This window comes from Etheostoma cragini, chromosome 19, assembly GCF_013103735.1.
Source record: "Etheostoma cragini isolate CJK2018 chromosome 19, CSU_Ecrag_1.0, whole genome shotgun sequence".
Lineage (NCBI taxonomy): Eukaryota > Metazoa > Chordata > Actinopteri > Perciformes > Percidae > Etheostoma > Etheostoma cragini.
In genome coordinates, this window is record NC_048425.1 from 15265878 (window position 1) to 15289792 (window position 23915).

Here is a 23915-nt window from a genome sequence, read left to right on the forward strand (position 1 = left end):
ATATATATAATAGCAGCAAAGTGTGCTTTATATACAGCAATACAATAAAAAATACTCACAAAAAGACATGCATTTTTTAGTATAAAGGTTTTCAAATATATACCAAATGACCTGGAACTAATACTGTAGGGGAAGAAAGACAGTAAATGATTTTTAGGAAGTTTTTATTTATTTATTTATTTATTTTTAAATAAGGGAGTATGCGCAGTTTTAAAATATACATATTTTATTTTTTCCCATTTCACAAATCAAGAGGAAAGACTAAATGGCGAGAATAAAGTAACAGTAAGACAAAAAAATTTAAACGCAAATACATAAAAGAAAAAGAATGACCAAAAAAAATAGAATAACAGGCATGAGGGTGGGAAATTAATTAATTAAAAAGATAAAAGAAAGGAAAAGGCAAAAGGCCCCAAACACATAAGTGCAGCTTTTCATTTGAATGACAAAAAGCATCTTTTTTGACATACCTTTCCCCTGATTACTGCTTGTGGGTGTCAATATGAAAGCCTTCTTTGTTAGCATGATGCACATTCTAATTTAATCTATAGGGTCTGTAGGTTGGAATGCAAACATTACAGTTACAGCCAAAGTGATCACATAGGACAATAATAATGGATAATTTTGGTAACAAAGCAAAGTTTTCAAAGAACCCTCCAAGTTAAAAATCCAAGGTTAGGATTTTATGGTAGCAGGTGTAAGAGACAGACAGACAGACAGACAGACAGACAAGATGCTTTATTGGTCAATCAACAAAGGCAACTGCAAGCAAGGCAGTTGAATTGTATCTCTTAGCAGCGGCAGTGTGTTAGTAGGATACACAAACGAGTCTAATGTACTCGTGTCTCTCAGCCTTATGGCAGCCAGTGTGACGTGGTAACTGACAGGTAATCCCTCCTGTGACGGATCTCTGCCCTACAGTTTAGTCAATAGATAGAAACAGGTGGATTAGCCCTATAAAGGGAGGAAGAAGACGTGACACCGGCACACAACCATAGGAAGTGAGACACAGCGGAAAACGAGTGCTGGAGCAAGTCACCTGAAGCAACAAGTGGAAGTTATTGCGGCAGTATCCCGAGTTTGTCCTCGGTGCTTTCAAGCAGGAAATATGACTATTATCAGAATTACCAGTCCGTGAGTACACACCGGTTTTACCTGTTAATAAGCAAAGATATAGCACAGCAGTGGTTAAGGATGGTTTACTGGTCTGAAATATTTTTATTGAGCAGATTTAAAGGGACTGACACTTGATGCTCCACAGATCTGATTGGTAGCAATTTTATTTAGGAACTATTTTCTTCCTAGTATAGTTATACACAAAGATAGCAAAATGTGTGGTTTGCCTTGTTTAATGCTGCCGTACACATCCTAATCTTAAGCCTAACGTAGCAGGAAATCCTCGCTGGCAATTATAGGACAGTAAGTCAAGTCGTGATGAGCAACGCCGGTTTGTTTCTCTACATAACTCGTCACAAGCTCCTTAGCTCGCTGACTAGAAGCTATCATATGTTTACATGTGACTCATCAGATTCTGACGCCGTGAGTGCGTTGCTGATGTGACCGGACCAGTTGCATGTCTGCTTTTAGTGTGTCAGCAATCTGTAGATTCCTATTTAATTATTTTCCTGTGTTTCAGAGTGCCAACCGTTCCAGTGAAGAACCTGAATGGATCCAGTCCTGTACACCCTGCGCTGGCAGGTACATTATTTCTAATTACCTTGAAATCGATCAGAAGTACTTTCTTTAAAATAGGTTATGAGTTCTGCTTGTAAGACTTTGAAGAGCCACCTTATTTGTTAGTCACGACTAGACTACATCCACATACCTTATGAGTATGGTTAATAGATAATTCCCTGGTTAAAGAGCTCATCACGTGCTGAGTAAATCTCAAAGACAGTGTCTAACATCCCCCCTCTGCTGGCTGTATCCAGGCATTACGGGCATCCTGATGAGCGCAGCAGGACTTCCTGTTTGCCTAACCCGCCCTCCCAAGTTGGTGCTTCATCCTCCACCGGTCAGCAAGAGTGACATCAAGCCCGTCTCCGGCCTGGGCCACTGCTGTCGCAAGACCACAAAGAAACAGGCTCGTAAAGGTGGGTTTGATGATAAAGTCTGCTTTGCGTTTTCCCCCCATATGTCATAGTCATATCTATCCGATGCATTTTGGTCATAAACAGATCTTCATACTTTGTGTTCCGTCACGTAGGGAAGACCCCTGAGGAGGTGGTGAAGAGGTACCTTCAGAAAGTCCGCAATCCCCCAGAGGAGGTGAGTGCTCCTTTACGATTATTTGGATTTCACTCTTTTGAAAACACCTGTTTTAAATGGCTAGACAACATCTTTTGTACTTGTTTTGTACTCAGGACTGCACCATCTGCATGGAGGCCCTGGCCGGACCATCGGGCTACAAAGGCCCGGGCGTGGGGGGCATCTCCCGAGCCGAGTCGGTTGGCCGCCTGGCACAATGTGGTCACCAGTACCACCTTCAATGCCTCGTTGCAATGTACAACAATGGCAACAAGGACGGTAGCCTGCAGTGTCCCACCTGCAAGACCATCTATGGAGTCAAGACTGGCAACCAGCCACCGGGCAAGATGGAGTACCATGTCATCCCCCACTCGCTCCCCGGCCATCCGGACTGCAAAACAATCCGGATAATTTATAACATCCCTCCTGGCATTCAGGTAAAGTCTCACCCATGTTAACATGACACCAGCATCTAAATGATGAAAACAGGAAGCGTTATTGGTTTTGCTTGGATAATGTAATTGCTGACTTGCTGTTTAGGGCCCAGAGCACCCAAATCCAGGCAAACCCTTCACTGCCCGCGGGTTCCCCAGACACTGCTACCTCCCTGACAGCGAGAAGGGACGCAAGGTAAATGAGAACTTTTCTTTATTGCCTTAATGGTTTGAAGTTAATGTGACTGTATAACGTATCATCTTTTCTTTCTTCTTCTCTTCGTCCAGATTCTGAGACTTCTTCTGGTAGCGTGGGACCGCCGGCTCATCTTCTCTGTGGGTACATCCAGCACCACAGGCGAGTCAGATACAGTCATCTGGAACGAGGTGCACCACAAGACGGAGTTTGGCTCCAACCTGACGGGCCACGGCTACCCCGACCCCGGCCACTTGGACAACGTTCTGGAGGAGCTCAAGGCCCAGGGCATCACAGAGGAGGAGTGCCTACCGAGAGACTGAACGGAGACATTCACAAAGGATCCTGGGAAGGGATCCACAGCTGGACAGAGGAGTTATTTTCAAAGTCTGATTAAAAAAAAAAAATGTACCGAAACAACTTTACCCACCAGAGATGGAAAACAACTTCTTAAAGCAAAACTCTTTGCTGAGAATAAAATGTCTCCTTTGACTGCATGAGTCCGTCCGTGGGAAATAATGTTGTTCTCCCGATGCAGTGTCAAGATCGCAGATGATATTCAGTGAGACATTTGAGACCACTGTGCACATACAAGTAAGTGTTAGATTTAAAAAGGAAAACTGTGAGACTTCATATCAAGAATGTAACTTAGTGAATTTTGCTGAATTGAAGTGTTTACCACGCTTACTACTGCTGCTGCTATGTGGAACTGAAAGAAAAGAAGTGGAGGTTTGTACGTTTTGTCAAGTGTTAGTCCACAGGCAGAAGGAACTTGTCCCTGCAGATAAATATTTCAAGTGTATAACTGGATATCTGAGCATGAATATTTGCTGACCTCTAGTGGTACTTTTCCAGAACTACATTCCTTTTTAGGTTTGATTTTTCTTATTCAATTGTATTGCTGTAAATTATGAATACTTGATATATTATATGATATTGATTCCATTCTATCATGTTTTTTATAATTTGATTTTGTTTTATATGGTCTGTTTCTTTGCATTGTTTTTGGGTGTGGCGTGACTGAGATGTGGGTGAAGTAAAGATAAACTGCTGGTGGACCAGAGTTTGCCTGACACTTTATATGTCGTATACCAGCCCCCTTTCTTTAAAAAAAAATTCAGTATTTTGTATTTGATAGGTTCACAAACTGACATTCCTTAATTGTTCTGCCCTCAGAGCATGGGTACATTTAATAGCTTTCTATGTCTTCTTGTATCTGCATTAATGTTAAGGACTGATAGAGGAAAAGCTACTATGGATTACAGCATTCCCCGCCTGGAGGACTAGATTCCCCAAAAAGCTAGGATTGGACCTCCTGCTTGAGCTCAGACTTGCACAGAGCTTTCTACTTAGTATCAAAAAGAACCAGACAGCTTATATCTACTGTATAATTGTGTAGGATACACACACCAGCCTCAAATGCTCTTATCACAATACAAAATGTGCTCACCAATTGTTTCTGTCATATTAAGATTTTGTCAGCAGGTGCAGAAGATGATCTCTTGTTGTGGATCCAGCTTTGGCCAAAACGGTCCAGTCCGTTTGCATTTGGTCTATTGTGGACCGGTGTATGATGAGGTACGTGTACGGTATGTGTTGACATACTGATGTAGGCCAACTTCAAAAGCATTTATACTTTATGATACCTTATGTATGCACTGTACTGTATGTACGTGTTTTATGTGCACAAATTTGCATTAAACATTTTTCTAAGGTTCAATGAGATAACAGAACTTTATGCCGCTATACTCCTTCATTTTATGTAAAGTTGATTTACGTGATGTTTCTTTAAGTCCATAAATGTGCCAGCTTTTATTACTTTAAAGTAAGGCTATGTAACTTTTGATAAACAGCAGACACGGAACACTAGTGGGGAATACAAGATCATAGTAAATAATAAAACATTGTAACAGTAGCACAAGTAGAGAAGGATCCATTTGCTAATGTCACTTAACAATAGCCAACAAACATAACTAGTCATACCAGACTGAGTAAAAGTTTTTTGTTTAAAAAAACAAGAAGAAGCTGGTTCACCCCATCCCTATGGGTTTAGTTCTTTAGTCACTGTCTGTTCAGCTATTGCAGTTTTGCTGTGAAACCACTTTTTCGTTTGATTTAAGCCTTGGTCTAAATATTCATAGAGAGATGAAATAAACTGACAACAAAGAATGCAGGTATTAGTTACAGTATGCAGCACAGGATGTATGAAATACAAGCAACTTGCATAAAGTGCAGCGGGATTATTGAATTGAAAAATTAGAGATGACAGATATTTTTTCTTGTCTGTTTCATGTTGTATGTTATTCTTGGTTTATTTGAATTTGTCATCCTGCAGTAACACACTGAGGTCATATATTTCCACGGATTGTATTGGAGATAGCCTACTGTATATTTTCAGAAAGATAAAAATCATGTATTCTATTAAGGCATGGCAACACCGTGCCGCACTTTCCACAAAGAATTAGAGCCAAGGCCATTTTAAAACTACAGTGGTCGCATTCACTATTTGCAAAGATGCCTCTGTTGCAGATGGTTCATTTTCAGTTATAGAGACCTTTTCTACCATCATTTGAAATTTTTAAATAGATCCTGGTTAGTCTTGTCATATAGTTAAATTATACAATGTAGTGTGATATTACAGATCACCCACATTACTTAAAGAAATGAGCGGCGGGTAACCAGTTTATCTGTAGATTAGTCTGGCTCCTGGATTAGTAGTCTGGATTACGCTACTTCCACTTTAATGAATGAAAAAATGTACGGAGATAGTTAAACACAATTATAGTGGTCCCCAGCAAGAGGATTTAGTCACGATGTTGAAATAGGCAAGGGTTAGTATGTCAGGGACTATTTATTTAAACATATGCATTTAAGTTTCTCTTAATGTCTTATTTCTGACAATGTGAAATATATGTGAAAAAAAACACCTACCCTCTAAGACAAAGGGAACAATCACATCCCCCTCCAAAAAATGTTACCTTTAGAAAGTCAGTAAAGCAATAAATATGAAAATATCCACTGGAGTGGAAAAACACACAAAAAAACCTTTCACGACAACTTTCATTTGCCCTTCAATTTTTGTAACGGGGGGCGGGGGGGCTTAAAACATTTGTCTTAAGTGACAGGTGTGATGGATTGGGCAAAGCCGTCAATTTAGTATCAAAATGCACCGGCCGCCTGTCAGGGAACTGCGGAGCAGATGGGTCAATTGTCTAATCAGGATAGAACTGAGTTAAGACCAACTGACAACAACTAGAGATACCTTTGAAGATGAAGTGAGGGTGGGTTTGTGTTTTAGTGCGTTATCACATCTGCACATTGTGGGGAGGTAAAAGTAAAGTGGAAAGACAAATCAGGACGCCAGAAGCACCATGTAAAAGGGGATCGGGTTTTTACTGTCCATGTATTTTTTTGTTTTGAAGGACTAATATTCTTTAAAAGGAAAAGATAACAGGCAGGGAGAAAGAAAGGGAGCAAGAGACAAGGGGTAATAAATGCACAGAATATATTAGATTAGGTTGCTAGACAAAGCCCCTTGCTGAGAACTAAATGGGGGAGGGGTCTCCAACTGGTTGGAAACCCTTCCTACAGGGGACCATTGTCTACAACCCCAGGCTACGAATAGAAAGCTGATTACAGAATACAGTGCAGTCAGCATTTTGTATTCGGTTGCAGGGGTGCCTATGGTTGATTCCCTCATGTTGCCATTTTGTCTGATATGTCTCAACCCTGTTATTTCCATCCAACACAGTGTTTCTCAGTTATTCAGTGAAAGGTTTTTGCTTTTGACTTTTAGGTCTAAACTGCAGACTGAAAGTGTTTTCTCTCTTCTACATCATGCCAGATAAAGCTAATCCTCCCTCTCTCCTCCTCAAAATGATTTGTCTATTATTAAAAGCTTTTAAATGGAGCAGTGTGTTGGCTGACGACCAAATCCAGTGCCTTGTTGCCAGGGAAACATACCCTCAGCTCTCCTTTTTTTCTCTCCCCAGAGGCTCATATTTCAAAGCTGTCAGCAATCTCATGCACTCACACTGCTGCCTTTCAGCTAAAAGCTTTTTGTGCTACCAGTGGAGCAGTGTGGAAGGGAAAGGAGGTGGATGGGAGTGGTTAGAGGAGAGGGAGGGAAAATAAAGTACAACCTTTGCCGTTACCAAGGCAACTTGATGTCACAGTGACATCACGCACCACTAAAAGCTTTTAACCGGATTCCTCTCCCGCCTTAGGCCCCATTTTGAGTCCTCTTTCAGCTAGGCTAGGGGGAAGGGCACAGGCAGGACGGCGTGTGTGCCTGGTTGCTTTTATCACTCCCTCACTGCAGATTCATCACAGCTCTCAGCACAGTAAAAGACTTTCAAAATCACCCACTAAAGATCCTGTTTCTGCAAACCCAGCCAGCACAGGCCAAGAGAAAGCATTTTAAAAAAATGGCAACAGAGGATGGTTTCAACTATCTCATGGCAGGTCACAATGAGAAACACAGGCGGGCCCCGAACTGGACCGACGGTGAAATGAAAGCCCTCCTGTACGTGTGGGAGGAACACCACAACGAACTGAAAATGAGCAAGAGGAACGCCAAGGTTTACGAGAAGATGTCCCAGAGGTTTTTCCAGCTGACTGGAGAGCAGCGTTTCAAAGAGGAGATCAAGATGAAAATCACCAACATGTCATTTCAGTACAGGCAAGTGCACCAAATCCAAATGTCCAATTAGAGGTATGACTTCACTCCAACTGTTGTTGCATGACTTTAAACATCTATTTTTGATCCAACAGGAGACTGAAAACTGTAGTTGGTGAAAGTGGGGAGACGCCGGACTGGCCGTATTATAAGGCCATTGAGAAGATCCTCTCCAAGCCGCTGGAGAACGGGCGGGTGACCTCTTTGGAGTTCCAGGCTTCTGTTGGTCCATCTACTTCCTCACAGTCTACAGACAACCTGGTGCCCCAGTCAGAAGAGGGGATACTGGGATTTCTGCCTGAGTACACAGGTTCCTCAGATGAGATGGAGATAAAACAAGAGCTGGACTCTTTGAGCTCTGACAGTGAGCACACACTGGGCTCCAGGTAAAAGGAACTAGACAATACATATATTGTGTTGGTGTGTGTGTATGTCACTGATAAAGGTAATAACAGTTTGATAAACTGACCTTTGTATTCTATTGTGTCAGGGAAGCAATCCACCTAAAGTTGTTCAGTTCAGCTGACTAAATGCCCTTCAGGGTTTTAGTCGTTCATGTTGTGTTTCCTGTTGCATGTATCATCCATCATAAAAATGCTGACTCTGCAAGCCATATTGTAAAGAAATCAAAATTAGTTTCTTTGAATATGCATTCAAATTAAGCATATATTGATCTTGTATCAGTGATAATATATATTTTTGAAGAAGATAAAAAAACTCGAGGTCAGCTTTCAGCCCACAAGTTGCTCAGTTGCCGTAGAGCTGGTTAGGGTGGTCCAAAGCTAAGATGACAGTTACTCTGCTAAGCTAGGCTAAAGGTACCTTTTTGGCAGGAGTAGTTTAGCTGTTTTTTATTCTTCATGACTGGATATAGTTGTGGCCTTATTTAGGTGGAATAATAACCTGAATTACTCTAATGTTACTGCATCAACATTGATATGTTTCAATTACAGGAAACATGAAAAAAGGTCAATTTAGCTTCAGGCTAAAGATTAGCTGTGGTTATCTTCCGCTAGCTATAGCTGGATTGGCTCTCTGCTCTAGCTTCAGTTGTGTTTATAGTTTGATTTGATGTTTAACTGTATTTTGGAGCAATGAAAAGATGGGTGGGGGGGGGTAGTATGTGAATTTACCTAGACGTTATATCATCAGCTAGCTTTAGCTTTAGCTTTTTTGCTTTTGCTAAGCCATGTAGTTGACTGTTTGTTTTGGTATTTAGCTGCATTTAGTAGCTGGGATAGTTTGAAATCTCATGCAATGTGGTTTATATTATAGCCTACTGTACATATATGACATAATATATACTTGTTGTCTATCTTTTTCATTTGGTCCTAAAATGTTGAGTTAATATGCATTTACTAAACCCCTGTACATGGGGCATACGCTCAACCAGCCAAGCCACTAGGGCACCCCAACCAATTCAATAAGTTTATTAACCCTCCTTTTGTCTTCGGTTCCAAAAAGTTTCTACATCAGAAATTTGGGTTTCTTTCAAACAAATTTTCCAAAAAAATAACGTGGATGGTTCCCAACAACGCTTCTCAGAAGTTAAATAAATAATCAGTTCACTACATTTGTTGAATTTGTGTGTTTTTGTCAATTCTATAGCATTACGAGACAAAAACAATTGGTAAAAGATTTTTGTGAATTAAAGAGAGAAAAATGTCAAAAGTGACCAAATGTCGAAGTAAAGTGACATAAATGTGAAAAGATGTAAGATAAAGTAACAAAAATGTCAAAAAGAGGAACAAATGTAAATAGATTTGAAATAAAAAACCTTTAAAAATGTTGGGGGGAAAAAAAGGCTCAGAAAAAGTCAACAAATGTTGAAAAAGTTGACAAATGTTAAAAAAAGTGACAAAATCATCAGGGGAAATACATAAAAGGGTCAAAAAAGACAATCATAACCTTGATAAAAGGTTTTTCTAGGTCAGTGGGAAGACAACACGAGGGTTAAGTCTTTTTTATTATAATAATCGTAATACTTTTGGTACTGGATGACTCTGGCTTTGGGAGAGGTTGCTGCAAACTAACTACCAATGAGCTCTTGCACCCAGAGGTGCTCTGATCTATCACAAGTCACTGCTTGCTCTAAAAGACCCATTCTCTGTTCTCCAGCTCTCACCCTACTTCAGCAAGAAAAAGACATGCCAACAAGCACCTGTCCATGAAGAGAAAGAAACTGCGAGTGATGCAGGCCATGTTCCAGCAACAAAAAAGGTCGAGCCGGGCCATAGAGGAGACGTGCAGGGAGGTCCGCCGAGTCATGCACCAACAGAACCTCCTCCAGGTCCAGTGCCTGCAGCTGCAGGAACGTATGATGAACCTTCTGGAGAAGATGATCCAGCCTCCCTCCGCCATGTCAGCATAATGGTGTCAGATTGGGGTCAAAGATCCAGTGAAGCCATGACATGTGAGAGTTATAGTCTGGGAGAGATTATTGTCTTGCCTCACCTATAGCCTTGTTGAAGCAAGAATAAAGCATATTTATTTTGGATTTCAGTTTGACATGGAACATTTTAAGGTTTTTTGTGTTGCATAGCCTATCTCACAGCTTAGCTCCTATCAGTGCAGAGACGGCTTATAGAGGTAAAAAAAATTGCTGTTACAATTTTTTAAGGTGTCATCAGCCTGAATCTCATTAATAGAAGATGACCATTGTTAATAAACATAATGACATATGCTGGCACTTTAGCATCTAACGTGCGACAGGCCCCAATGTGAGCCTTCATTGTAGCGATAGCTGTATCAGCTGTCACTGTGGGAACAACAGGCTTGCAAAAACAGTCATTTTGTCACCTCTTTTTTTCACTGTGCCAGGATAATTACAAATTGCAACGTTTGATGCCAAAACAGGACAATTTGCATTTTGAACCAGAGGATGAGGCAATAATCCCTGCTGTTATTGAAGTAATTGGAGGGAATCTGTAAACAAATGGCAACATAACCAACACAAATTGCATGTCCTTTTTGTGATCAATAGCAGCACAGCCAGTGTTGACAAAAACCTGCTGGCCTACCATATGCCACGTATAAGAAAGAATTGCTTCTTAACTTGATTATACAATATTATACTGATGTGGCTGTACAGAAAACAAACCAAAAGACATGAGGTCTTCTTATAATGAAGGTTCTTCCTGCCTTCAACTGATAACTTTCAAGGTAAAATTTATTTAGTAAATAAAAAAAATAATACAAATAATGAGTCCACTGACTCATTCTTCATGTCCAACTTCAAATTGTGCGTCACTGGGACCACACAGATTCTCTCTGCCTGTACACTAATTGAACTGACTACAGACAAACAATAGTTTAATTAATTGGCATTGTGCTTTTAGCATTGGATATAAATGCAAACTTTGAGAGAGAAACAGAAAACTTTTTTTTTATTTTAACATGCAAAAATGTCCTGTTCTTCTTTGCATTTCTGCTGAATAAAACAACAAAGTCTCTTATTTATTGTATTTTAATTGTTATTGCAGAGGAATTGCAAAATACACAGAAGGTAAGGCCTAATAGGGCCAAATGTTAATGTATTAGTCTTTGTGTCTATTTCAAAAGGATTTGGAGAAATTGGGGATTAAGTTAGTTCCATCAAACACAACACAAACTCCATGGAAGCCACTGCTTTATGAAAAAGCAATACACTATTTGTCTTTCCTTAAATGATTGTCAGTCATTTACTCTTTTCTGCAAAGGGGTAGGCTGAACCTGTGTAGTAAACCATGTCCGTTGCAGCCCTTTGACCACAGTGGTATTGACAAACCCTGCAGCCACAGTCAGGTGCTGCTGCTCCATTGTTGAAGAGCTTGGGAAAGACTTATATTTAGAATGCAACGTACTCCACCGTGACATGTTTCCGGGATAATTATATAGCTTACAAAGTGGTTTCAAACCCAGTTTTTCTACATTTAAATGGCGTTGTTTAGTTAAAAAAAACTCTATGCGTTTAATATGATTTACTTAAGCGCAAGATAAAGACCGTCAACGGTCATCAATATCAGCCAATAGCGTTGCTCCGATCGTTTGAATATTGAAAGTGACAGGCGTGGTGATTGGCCAGAAAGGGACGTCACATGTTCTCGAGACGTTACGCTGTCATGGTTACAATGAAAGACGCTTTGTGATCTCCGCCGCGGTGGAGGAGTGGAGGGAGTTCGTGTTGCTCTCGCGCGTTGACATATGGACTATTGAATCACAACAGGGAAATAGTGCTTTGATTTATTTAAAAGAAATGGACGTGTAATGTAAAAAATGGAAAGTTTGGACGTGTTGTAGCGTGAATGTAATTATTTGCCATTTTTGTGGAACTCTTTACCGCTGAAAAAGGTAACTTAAAAAGTTATTCCCCACACAGCCTCGTTGTGGCGATAGTTTCAGATAAATTAGCTAGCTAAGTAACATCGGTTCAAAACCTAGTGGTTATGGTTTAAACTATTTCTATTTATAACTTGTACAAAATAAAGAAGCCACAGGTCTTCGTCCGGTGTTTCCAGTTATGAAAGTGTTTAACTCGTGTGGTTAGCAGAGTATCGGAACATTTAAAAACCTCGGTTGACCGAAACTAAAGAGTCTGGTTGTGATTAAAGTGTTGTTGGTGAGTAGGGAGCCAGCTGGCATTCTGTTTTGGGGGAGTGGGTGGAGGGGTGGATACTTTGCTAGCTGTGTTTGGGCATAAAAGATGTCTGTCTAATCGCTGACAGAAAATTACTAAAATAAGATCGATAGGTCTTTAATTTGATTTATAATTTACTTTTAGTTGAAGTAAAAAAAAAAGCCTGCCTCTTATTATTGTTTGCTTTAAAGCATATATTATAAAGTGTACTTGTAATTCTGTTTTGAACAAATTGTCTCAACAAAAAAATGTATTATTTAATTATAAAATGATGACTTAACATGATTAAACTGTGTGATGTAAGGATAAAACAATTAGTCGATTAATCAGTTAGTTGATCACCAGGGAATTAAATAGCTTCTGTTCATTGATTATTTGTTAAGGTCAGTTTTTTTAGCAGAAGCGCCTAATTTAGCTGGTAACAGCCTCTCAAAAGTGACTATGTCCTGCTTTATTTAGTCTCAAGTGGTTTTCTCAAAGCTTTTGCTGTTTGGACATAATATCAAGAAACTGCGATGGCTGTTTTTCACTATTTTGACAAGACCATACTCAATTCGTTGGCAATAATTTAACAGCTTAAACAATAATGAAATAAGTGTTGCAGCCCTAATATTGACTTAATGCTTCAAATTAGTATTTCACCACAACATGTCTGTTGAAAGCTGATGGTCAACTGGATTATTCTGCAGTTCTATGTGATAATCTAGTGTTGGTGCTGTTCTTATTTAGTATAATTTCATGTATGGAAAACAAATAGATTTCTTCCTGTTTTGCCCACTTTGTGTAACCCTAGGATGACAACAACACAATAGTGTTGGCAACTTGCAATCGTTTCAGTTCCCACACACTGGATGTCACAGTGCTCTACAACAAAGATGAGGATACAGGGGCAGCCTGAGGGCGCGAGGAGGCGTCTGGATTTAAATGGAGTCGGTGAGCTGAGGGGTGTGGAGATCATCCGTGGTCGGGCAGGATATGGATTTACTATTTCAGGACAGAGGCCATGTCTGTTGAGTGGCATCCTGGAGGGAAGCCCCGCTCACCTGGTGGGACTCAAACAGGGGGATCAAATCATGGCCATCAACGGAACTGACGTGTCCACTGCTTTGCATGAGACTGTAGTTCAGTTGATTGGCAGCTGTGAAGGACCCTTGCAGTTGGTGGTGCATGCTGCAAGCCGAATCATGGGGAACCCTATTCTTAATGATGCAAAATTTGGGATTGGCCAGAAAAATGGTATTTACCAAAAGGCAGGTGTTCTCCGCACTATCTCATATGATTCAAGCAATTCCTCCTTTAACTCAAATAATGCTATCAGCACCAAACAGAGGCCGGTGTCAGAGCCTGATATGTCACACTGGTCACAACAGTGGAACTCTTTAGCTGAGCGGAAAAATGAGGAAACTTCCAGAGTGGGGGACACAGATTCTGTGTTTACAGACACAGAAGAAGCTAATTCAGACTGGAGTATGTTAAACATGACCTTGGTGGTGGGCTACCTGAGCTCCACAGAGCTGATTTTAAACACTACAGAATCGGAGGAGGACTGTTTAAAAGCCATTCAGGAGCGAATACGACTGTTGGGAACAGAGCAGAATACTCATACTCTGGTGATGATGAAGATCACGTTTGACTGCATCCGACTTTGTGACGACGCAGGAGCTGTTTTGGCAGCCTTTCCCGCTGAGAACCTGGTTTTAGGGTCTGTGTGTGCTGAAGACCCTCGTTTTTTGTGCCTGGTCACTACAGCACATGTAATCAATGGCCGTGTACCAGAGGATGGTCCTCTGCGGGCCTCCTGCCATGTTTTCTTCATCGACCCGGAGCTGGGAAACCACGAGGACCATGTAGGCATTGCAGGACGCTTTGGCTTTGACTGCACTCCAGATCCGGATGCCTTGGGCTGCCTGGAATTTCCTCAGACTCCACCAGACGTCCTTCACTTTGTCACAGTCCTGTACAGTGACATGGGGGAGGCTGTGGAGAGGCTTCGCCTCAAACTGGACATGGAGTCTCAGCGGCAAGCTAAAGAGAACGACAGCACAGGCCAGCAAGGCAGCGCCAGCAGCAATGGGGACAGTGGAATTGGAAATGCGTCACCCCCTGAGGAGAGAGCGGACAGGGATTTCCCTTCTGCAATCCGAAACCACCCTGGGGCCCACCTTCCCAGCTGTCCATGGGATTATCCCATGGCTGAAGACCTCGGCCCAATAAACCTCTCCAAGAAGGGCCAAAACCTGAATCCAGAGAACAGTGCCAGCACACATTCCCTTTCAGAGTCGCTACCTGGCCCTGATTGTCTTCATAGCTTTTATGGAGGTCCCCCACCCAGGCTGGAGTTTCAGTTTAAGCCCCCACCACCTCTGCCTTTGGGTAAAAAAGCAAACGTCTTTGGAGACCCTCTCAGAGGTAGCCAAAGGTGGTTCTCTAAGCCAAAGTGGCCTAAAGTCCTTAGCGGTGAACCAGACCCTCCGGTGACCAACAACTGGGCCTCCAGTGTTAGTGTTAGCACCGGCACAAATAATCTGACCCCCTCTATGAGCCAGATCCCCTCAGACAGGTACTGCTCAGCAGATGTCGTGATGCTACCTCCCAGAGAGGACTGGACCAAAAAGCTTCTTGAACAGAGAGAGAAACAGCAGAAAGATGGTGGTATCAAAAATGTAAGTAAGACACTTTTAAAAACTAAAACCAGCAGCATTTGAAACCTGTAGTCTGGTTGTGACCAGTTCAACCAAACAATTATTTTCTTGTCTTGCCTTGTCTTTTATTTTGAGTAGCCAGAAGAGGTAAAACAAATCTGATAATTAATTAGAACAAAAGCAACGTTTTGGGAAGTCTGACAAAATAAATATAATTTTGTGCAGCAGAAATATTGTATATTATTCTGTCTGAAGGATTTACTTTAGTGACATTAACTGGTCAGTTGATGCCATTTATGTTACTGCTTTGCAACAATGAGGGGAACCAGCTTACCCAACAGTTGCTGCAGTTTGAATATGTGAAAAGGTATGGATTGCTAATGTTTTGATTATATGTGAAAACTTTTGACCTGTAGCTATTTATGTTACCTGAAATCTTGGTTCTGTGTATTTTTGATAGTTATTATTGGATTTGGAATACTAGTGCAAATTTTTGCTCACATGTACTGTTTCCATGCAGGTGATTTCTTAGTCATGTGTTAATGAGAAACAATTCCATTGTAAGCACAGTCCCACTAAGACATCTGTTTCTTTACTTCATTCATGTTCAAGCCAGCTACACAGGAAGTATTAAATGGTCACATGAAGTTGAGTTTCCAGACACTGAGAGGGTGCAAGTAAGCAGGACTTTGGTGGCCCCTAAAATGAAATACAATACCACTTTTTTTTTTGACATTACTGTCCTCTCTGCCCACAAGATGGCCCTGTGTATCCATATAGTCCCTAAAATGAGGCTCCCTCAGGATATCAATTATGTGTATGCATTATCTTTGAATTTATTTATTTCAGCCTTTGGGATCAATACAGTTAGTTGACATGTAGGCAAAAATGTTTTTGTAAATACCAGTAACTAAAAATACAATTCTGGGCATTTTAGGTTATGTCCAAGTCAGCTATAAAATCTGTAGTTTTTTAACTTCCTTTTACAACATTACTTGGTGTTTTCAACCTTATTTTAGCAAAGTATTTAGCTGTGTTTATAAATCGGAAGTAGATTGCGTTTTTGTCCCCCAGCCTACAGTAGATCAGAAAGGAGTCAATTTTGCACAGGAAGCCAAGCAAATTACAGGGTAGAGACCATGTCATGTAACGGTAAATTTCTGCAATTTTTCAACTCGTTCAAACATTAGGCACAGCCTCTCCAAACATAAGAATTGGGGTGGCTGGTAAAACTAATAAGGGTGTTGATTATGCTGTCTATGGGATTGGTAGTTGTATTTTTGCTAATCTGTTTTTCCTTTATTGTCATAGGGCTCCAGGTTTTGGGGTATGGGTGTTGGCCGGGCCTCTAGACGGCGCTCTGCCAAACGTCTCAGCCTGGCACGGTCACTTGACGACCTGGAGGTAGGCAACAAGTTTTGTTTATTTCATTGGTTTTCTAAGAGGTTTAATTCTTGTTATTTTTATAACAATAGTCAAGCTTTTATTTGGATTAATTTGCGATTGTTTGTCTGTGACAAAAGTTGTTTAAAAAATTGAAAATCATCAGTGGTTTTTAGTGGTCTGCTACACTAATGTGGACATTCAGTTGAACCATTCCCTTTCTCACTCTGCTCCACTTTGCATTCTTTTTTAACCTTTCATTTCCGTTGCCTTGAACTCTGAGTTTGCTGCTACATGCCCGGGGTGGCTCACAAAGTGGTCTTTGTGTGGGCCAGAGGCGTGGTCCTGTTTGTTTGGCCTCGCTAATGAGCACTGCTACACGACTAAATGTCATGGTCACATTTTCTCATATTAATGTTGCTGAGGAACTCTCTGCATGCATGCAGTACTCATGCACACTGATTTAAATTCACACATCTCCTACATCTCATGATTGCTCTGAAATCACACAGACAGACACAGAAACAAACTAACAAGTGGCATACTGTATTGTATGTCCACTCATTAGACAACAGTTACACCCGCAGACCACACTTTGTACACAAAGAGGCACACCACACAGATCCCCTTAGGATTGTCCCTACACACACTTAACCGTACTGTTGTTGAAAGCCTTAGGATCTGAACTAGTCTGCTCATGATGTACAGCCACAGGATTAAACATGACTATAAAGGATAAAGTGGGATTGCCCACCTTATCAACAAGTTGTAAATCTTAAATTTTTGTTTGGTTTCTGTGCTCCAAGTCAGCTAATGTGCAGTTATCCCCTCACTTTGTTTTTCTGTTGGTTTGGCAATTTGATTATATTTAGTTGCTATGGTCATGGCATCCCAGCAGTTGCCAATTAGTTTGCATCTGTCAATAGTATAATTACTTTTAAGTTCACATTCATACCTAACAACTGATGCAGCTGCAAAAAAGTTTAGGAAGTATAGAACTGAGAAGCTTTAGACTGCTTTAATCATTTTTCTATTTTGCAGTTATATTTTTCATGGGACATAAAAACATTGGCTGTACAGGAAGCTGGCTGCTTCTTTCAAAACTTGTATTACTGTGTGGAGTTCTCTTTCTTAAACCTTGAGTTTCTTTTGTTACACAATGTTTTGTGCACATGTATTAATACCTGGACTTCACACCTATCTCAGGAACTGCCATGCCACAAACAGGGAGAGCCAGGCTCAGGCTGGTCTCATGTGTTTTTCTAAATGTAGTGTCAAAAAAGCTGGCCTTTCATGTGCGAGCATTATGGGTAACATCTCATGGGTAACACGTCTGGTCATTATCCAATTTACTTGAATGATCAAGCTCTGGCATGTTGAAGTAAGCTGAGTTTGGCACATCTATTATGGAAAATAGAATGTGGTTGCCTATATAATGACAGTTTGTGTTAGATTAAGCAAGACTTAATTGGATGCTAGAAATACTGCGTTATGAGAGGGAAGTTTTACATTGTTACCCATACATTGTGTTGATCTGGCTTTAAAAACGCATTAGCTGTTCTGTGGCCCTTGAAGCCCTTAGCTTCTATCTGAAAGAGGGACGTTTCATAAAGTCTGGGGTCCATTTACAACTTACTTGGGCTCTGCGTACAATAACCGTAGGGCTTGGGGAGAATAGATCTTTATTTCCTAACTGAATGGTACCTTCAATTGAAACCTTTGTTTGGTTCGGTGCCCAGGGAGAAAACGGGACAGAGTACCACGGCGGATATCGCTATATATATATATATATATATATATATATATGAAATAATTGACCCAACGTAGTTAAGGCGGGAGGCTGGTGTTGCTAAGTTGGCTGCCCTAACTGCAAAATGCTGCAGGAACTGAGACTGTTTAGCTAATATCACTCCACTTCCTGTGAAATAACATCCAAGAAATCAGTTGTCATGGTGCATCTAGCTCATAGGTATTTAGACTGCATGTAATCAAGAAGAGTAATTTAAGCCCATGGTAGGCCCATACGTTCCACACCATAGGGATGTTTTATGGTTGTCAAAGGCAATTAGATCCTCACCCAGCACTTGCCCCTGGGCTTTTGTTTCAAGGGCTGAGCTTCACCCTGGGTTCATGGTCAGAGATCTGAAGTTGCACTTCTAAAAGTCCCCGTGCAAAGGTTGGTGTTTTTACTTCTGCAAAAGATTTGGACAAGTTCTCTATGAAGAGCCTGTACATCAGACTCTAGAGACATGAACCTGATAACTTCTTTTCACTTCTTTCTGCTCTGCTTCAAAGAGAGCGCAAATAAGAATCGATCAACCTATCAAGCCTATGAGCTGCAGTAAGCTGTTGACCTTAGATGACGCCTTGCTTCTACGTATTCAGTGGCAGTATTGAATGTTTGGTTCCTTGTCTCTAACTTTGAATGTTGTTGTGAAGGATGTTCTAAGGGACTGTTCTCATGGCAAGTTTAGAAAAAATAAATGATAAGCTCTCAGTCAGTGCATGCATCTGGACTCACAAGGACACTGTGAGACTATTTTGGAGTTCACCATCAGTGCTCAGGGCAGACCCCTATGGATAACCCCTGTATGTAGCTTTACTGCATGTTGTGGACGAGTCCATCACAAATTGGACGCGTGTGGCCGTGTTGCTTTTTCCATGATCGGTGGTGTGCGTCACAGTGGATACAGAATTGAGCAAATGCTTGTTATTTTCTTTCACTGCAAAAAGACTGTGATACGTAGCTTTTGCAACTCGTGCATCAGTTCACATCAGCATGTAAACAGCATGTCTTTTTGGTTTAATAGAGGGGGAAACTGCTGTACAATTCTGTGTTTGTGCTGATTCATCTTGTGATAAAGGGTGTTTTGATGCACGCTGAGCTTTGGTTGTCAGATCCCCTAATTTTTGGGCATGCTGAAGAATGTACTGCTTTGTGCCTTCTTGTCATTTATTTCCACACAGAGCTCGTCATAGCCCTGCCGCAAATGCACCCAAATCACACCGCATCAATTTACCACTATGAGCCCATTTCTTACTCATCACAGTCTCTTTGTTTCTGCGACACTCTGTAGGTGACACCATTAGCAGGCTGCTGTGCTCATGTTCACACTGACTCTGTCTGAGAGTGAGAGAGAAAGAGAGAAAGAGAGAGAGAGAGATCCCAATAGCTGTCAGGATTTGCGGCTCTCCTGCACACTCTCTCCTCCCCCGTTGAGCTCCGTCTCTCTGCACTGCAAACACCGACTCACACACACACACTGTAGCTCAAGCGGATGGACTGGTTTGTACACACCAGGCGTGTGGAGCAGCGCTGAGGACGAGCCAAGGGCACGCATACAGCGCCATACATGGAGCAAACTTTGACTCTCAACTCTGTAAGTGTTGTCATGAAATCCCAGAGTCTTTATTATTTTGTCTGTCCTCACTTCTCTTCTTTTTTGGTGGTGCCATCTTCCCTACCACCGTTACTACTCTGTCTTTGGGCTCTTTGTAGCTCCTGTTGTAGCCTTCGAGCGGCATACAGTGGTTAGCTTGTGTGGTCTGTCAGAGGAATGTTTTGACCAGTGCCAGCTGAACTCGCATGTGCTGTATGACACACACTGCGCTGCTCTATATAGCTGAATGTGGTGTAGCATCTATATCAGGATGCAAACTGACTTCAAATTAGACGTTAAATAAAAAGGTTTTTGTGAAGTGACTCAAGATTATTCTTGTAAAGTGTACATCAAGGGTCACTTAATGGGCCTTTGAATGAAGTGTGCTCGCACTGAGAAGTGACCCTTTTTGCAATCGCTTAGTGGCATTGGGAGAAGTTAGATTCAGTGTGAGCGAAACAGAGATCAGAGGTTGTTGTTTTCAGATATAATTAAGTCTTTAATGGACGTTCTCTTGCTTCATGTAATAGTTTGAACTTGAAATGTTGCGTGTGGTTTGGCTGTGCCTCTATTTCCTTTGTGCAGGCATGTCCGTGCTCTGATTCACCAGCAGTCTCATACGCTTATCTCAAAATGAAAACACCTATCTTTTTGATGCTTGTGACTACTGCATGATCTTGGTTGCTATATAAAATGTTTAACATACAGACAGCATATCCTAGCAAAAAATCTACATTTGCTGATATGCCATACTTCATTATATAAATTATTCTTTCTTTTTTGATGTGGGTGTTAATGATTTGAGAAGATGAGCAGGGATAGTGTGTTCCTGGGGATTAGCTGTAAAGGCAGGAGAACACGACACACTTTTCTCTGCCTGACATCACATGGCCTGCTCTGGAGTGTGGGTGGACAGTTGCGCTCACGAAGTGGGTCCTTAGGCGAACATTATAGGATGCAAAGATTAAAAAGCCTGACATTTTCTAAATGTCTCCACTATTTTTTTCAATTCAATTTTATTTATAGTATCAATTCATAACAAGAGTTATGATTCCTTCTTTTCCTCTATTCTCTCACAATACATTTTATTGCAATTACACAGACTTCTCTTTCCAAACCCACCGATTGGAAAAACAATATATTAACACAACAAAACCTGAGTGGAAGTTGAACTGTCCAGCTGCTTGGAGTATGAATATTCAACAGCCAGTAACCAGATGACCAGATGTGGCTGTGGTTGCTGAGTTTGCTGTTTGACCAAACTGTGACCACGGAAAATACCCGCTGCCTTGCCATCTTTTGGATGGCTCATCACAGCTCCACTCTTAACTCTATTGACATTCAGGATTATGATGTATTTTTTGAGTTGACCTAACAGCTTTTCATCATCCCTTGTTGATTGGCTATAGGAAAAAGTATCTGAACCAGGACGTACGGATGTGACACACAACTTCTGGAGGTGATTCATTGCCCACACAGTGTTTACCTTCCTCAATCTTACTATTATTACATTTCTCTGCTTCACTGAAAGGGAATTGACTGCCAAGGGTGTGGAGGTTACTTAAAAAGCAACGGCTTCAGAAGGGCCAAAGTCTTGTATCACCTCCCTGGGAACAGTTTAGACATGCCTGGGATACAGTGGGCTAATCGCCTGCTCAACACTCACACCTGTTGCTTAGACGACGCCAGGGCGCGTTTCCTTCATGTCTTTGAGACATTGAGCAAGACGGATTGTCTTGTTTGAACTAGAGAGGATCGCAAGGTGGCTTAGAAAGTGAATGTAGTTGGTATCTTATTGATCTTGGGTTGGCAGTACCAGGTCAAAGCCTTGTCTACCTCACACTGCAGAAGTCATAAACATGGATTGTTGGGTATTTAGCCTTCCTGTGATATTGGGAGGGATTGGTCTGGAGCTCTACTTTGGCGGTCTAAACACCAACTTTCCCTCACAAACTGTTTATATTACATATTCATCCTGTGGTCAACATTAAGAAATATAATATCTGTTTATATAGCTTGGTTATTGCATGACCTCGCTGCTTAAGGTTGAGTAAAGTGCTCTACGTTTATTCTATGTTTTGTTCATTTGTCATGGTATTTCTAAAGATAATTATATACCATCAAATTGAATAGTACATATGATAAAGCTTAAGGAAAGATGCAGATATTCATTGTAGACAAAGTGTCACAAATCTCAAATGGCACGTTTCTGCAATTTCTTTTGCCACTTTGAGCCTTTACATGAACTGCAATACCAAATACCCATAGAGAAATGCCATCCCATAGACCTTAGCCTAGAGCAATCAACTTAAGCCAAACTCGCCTTCCCTTATTCCCCAGTTTCACTTAACCAGCTCAGGTTCCCTGCATGGCCCAAGGGATTAACAGTGGGTGTAAGGCAGGACACAGGACGTAAACTATTATGACATTTCCTTGTCCCACATATAACATTTTAAATTCCAAGACTACATATAGCCTTGTACACTTCCAGAAGCACTTAGATTTTTTTTTAAATAAGTACATTTTTGCATAAAAACTTCCCAGTGTCGGGTTTCGGATTGGAAAGTCCATTTCTGGTGTTTTTTATGAAAGAGAAAGAGAGCAGTAATAGGGTGTGGTGGTATCTTATGTGGTTTACCCACCTCAAGCCCTCCAGGCAGCCCTTTCTCTGTGATAATAAATTAAGATGGGAGGGGTCATGGTCACTTCTTCTAGTTTCCATCTCTGAAGCTATTCTATTTGTGTTTAGCTGTGCCTTGTGAAGCAAATGTAGTTTGTTGTTCATTTTGTTTAGCATTTTCCCCGCCCTAGCCTTCCATTTTGTTACTTCAATGCAATAAACCTAGGTACAAATACATGTTTACTGGCATGCTCTTAGGCTTCACAGTAAGCTACAGGTCCAGAGCAATGAGATGTACAGGTTTAGGTCGAGTTAAGAAGATCAAAATTTACATTGTCGTCATACGTTGGAAAAGACAAATTCTGATAATGGTTAAAGCACCACATTCCTGAATTCTGTGAGAAGTAGGGCAGCAGAAGGAAAAGGTAAACGTCTCCATCCAGAGGAATGCTAGTACTCCCTGTCATCTTTTGTTATTAGCAACAAGTGGTGAACACACACATGCACACCGGCAGCACTGCACCACTCATACTAATGCCACTTTTAACCAGATTGGAGCAGAGTTGTACCCATCTGCTGTGGCTAACCAGTTGGAGTTGGGGAACAGGCAGTAGATTACTGCTGATTAAGGGGATTAAGAGAAGAAACTCATTGTGGCGATGGACTGCGTTTGCATGCAAATCACCCGTGTCTTTAACCCATTTTTTAGCTGAGGGGATTACACTTAAAAGATGCCTCGGCACAAGTCTGGACCCTCTTGGCTCAGAGCCACGGGCCCGACTTGTATCCATCCAGCATTTGTTTAATTGAACCCCCCCCACCCCCAGATTAGCATTTCACTAATTATTGAGTTACGACGTATTGGCTTCCCATTTATTACCTGGAGTATAGTCTCTTCTGTTTGCTTTGTAAACAGGACAATATTTTAAATCTGAATTTCTACACTGTGGGAAAATTGTTAGGGTTTATTATTATTTGCTATATAGATATCTACAATGTTAGAGGTAAGATACAATGGTACAGGTAAGATAATGACCTTTGTTTCCTACCCCCCCCGTGTTGGTCTGTTTGTTTGTAAAATTTAAGAAAAAACATATACAGATTTGGCTAAAATTAGGAGGAAATAAATCCCTTTTCCAAAGCACATGTGAAAGGTCTTAATTTAGATTTTGCCATTAGACAAATCTTTTTATGTTGTGTTTTGCAATAGCAATAACACTGTTACACTTTGTCTAAAAATGTACCCAAAATGCCCAAATCATGTCTTCTACGGTCGCCTTTTTTATGAAAAAATAAAAATCTAATAAAGTTATATACCAGAACATGTGATACTAAATTAGATCATAAGGGAAGTTGAATTACACCACTGGCATCATTTCTGAGATTTTCATGGCAAAAATAGGATTTCTAAACACAGCGTGAGCGTAAGTAGCATATTAAGATAGGCCTATGCAATGAAAATATGATGTCTGAAGGGACTCGATATAAAGTCTCACAGCCCTTAATCTATGGACATAATGCAGATAGGAAATCTAACGAGAGGCTAATTGTGTTCATGTTGTTTACCATTCCTGGCCCCCTAGCATCACATAATTATGATGACCTGATCCGATCCTTGCTAATGTAATAAAAGTGTCTGGCAGATTTGCTGTGACAACATTTCCCACAGTAAAACAATGGTTCCTTCTTCAACCTCCTAAAATTATCCAGCAAGCTGTTT

The 23915-nt window shown here is 41.0% G+C and overlaps 3 protein-coding genes across 6 annotated transcripts in view; all 3 read left to right on the plus strand.

The window, feature by feature from the left end:
• dtx4a (deltex 4, E3 ubiquitin ligase a) overlaps nucleotides 1-3993 on the plus strand; it is a 14116-nt gene extending 10123 nt beyond the window's left edge. The window contains exons 4-9 of the mRNA XM_034856538.1: nucleotides 1637-1698; nucleotides 1932-2093; nucleotides 2207-2268; nucleotides 2364-2684; nucleotides 2788-2877; nucleotides 2970-3993. Of these exons, the coding sequence (XP_034712429.1) occupies nucleotides 1637-1698; nucleotides 1932-2093; nucleotides 2207-2268; nucleotides 2364-2684; nucleotides 2788-2877; nucleotides 2970-3200 (928 nt within the window). The 3' untranslated portion in view covers nucleotides 3201-3993. The remainder of the gene's footprint in view (nucleotides 1-1636; nucleotides 1699-1931; nucleotides 2094-2206; nucleotides 2269-2363; nucleotides 2685-2787; nucleotides 2878-2969) is intronic.
• Nucleotides 3994-6966: 2973 nt separating this feature from the next.
• Nucleotides 6967-10637, plus strand: msantd1 (Myb/SANT-like DNA-binding domain containing 1). Its single transcript, XM_034901393.1, has 3 exons — nucleotides 6967-7558; nucleotides 7651-7941; nucleotides 9674-10637. The coding sequence occupies exons 1-3, from the start codon at nucleotides 7305-7307 to the stop codon at nucleotides 9924-9926; spliced, it is 798 nt and encodes a 265-aa protein (XP_034757284.1). The 5' UTR covers nucleotides 6967-7304; the 3' UTR covers nucleotides 9927-10637.
• Nucleotides 10638-11663: 1026 nt separating this feature from the next.
• Nucleotides 11664-23915, plus strand: part of rgs12a (regulator of G protein signaling 12a) — a 38960-nt gene continuing 26708 nt past the window's right edge. For all 4 annotated transcript variants that reach the window (XM_034901386.1, XM_034901387.1, XM_034901388.1 and 1 more), the window contains exons 1-3: nucleotides 11664-11884; nucleotides 12964-14833; nucleotides 16124-16216. In XM_034901386.1, the coding sequence (XP_034757277.1) occupies nucleotides 13022-14833; nucleotides 16124-16216 (1905 nt within the window). In that variant the 5' untranslated portion in view covers nucleotides 11664-11884; nucleotides 12964-13021. The remainder of the gene's footprint in view (nucleotides 11885-12963; nucleotides 14834-16123; nucleotides 16217-23915) is intronic.

Bases quoted from the DNA above. Each gene is read 5' to 3' on its own strand.
- msantd1 (XM_034901393.1), top strand. From the start codon at position 7,305: ATGGCAACAGAGGATGGTTTCAACTATCTCATGGCAGGTCACAATGAG. The intron at 7,559-7,650 runs GCAAGTGCACCA...TTGATCCAACAG, and splicing joins AACATGTCATTTCAGTACAG to GAGACTGAAAACTGTAGTTG. The intron at 7,942-9,673 runs GTAAAAGGAACT...TCTGTTCTCCAG, and splicing joins GAGCACACACTGGGCTCCAG to CTCTCACCCTACTTCAGCAA.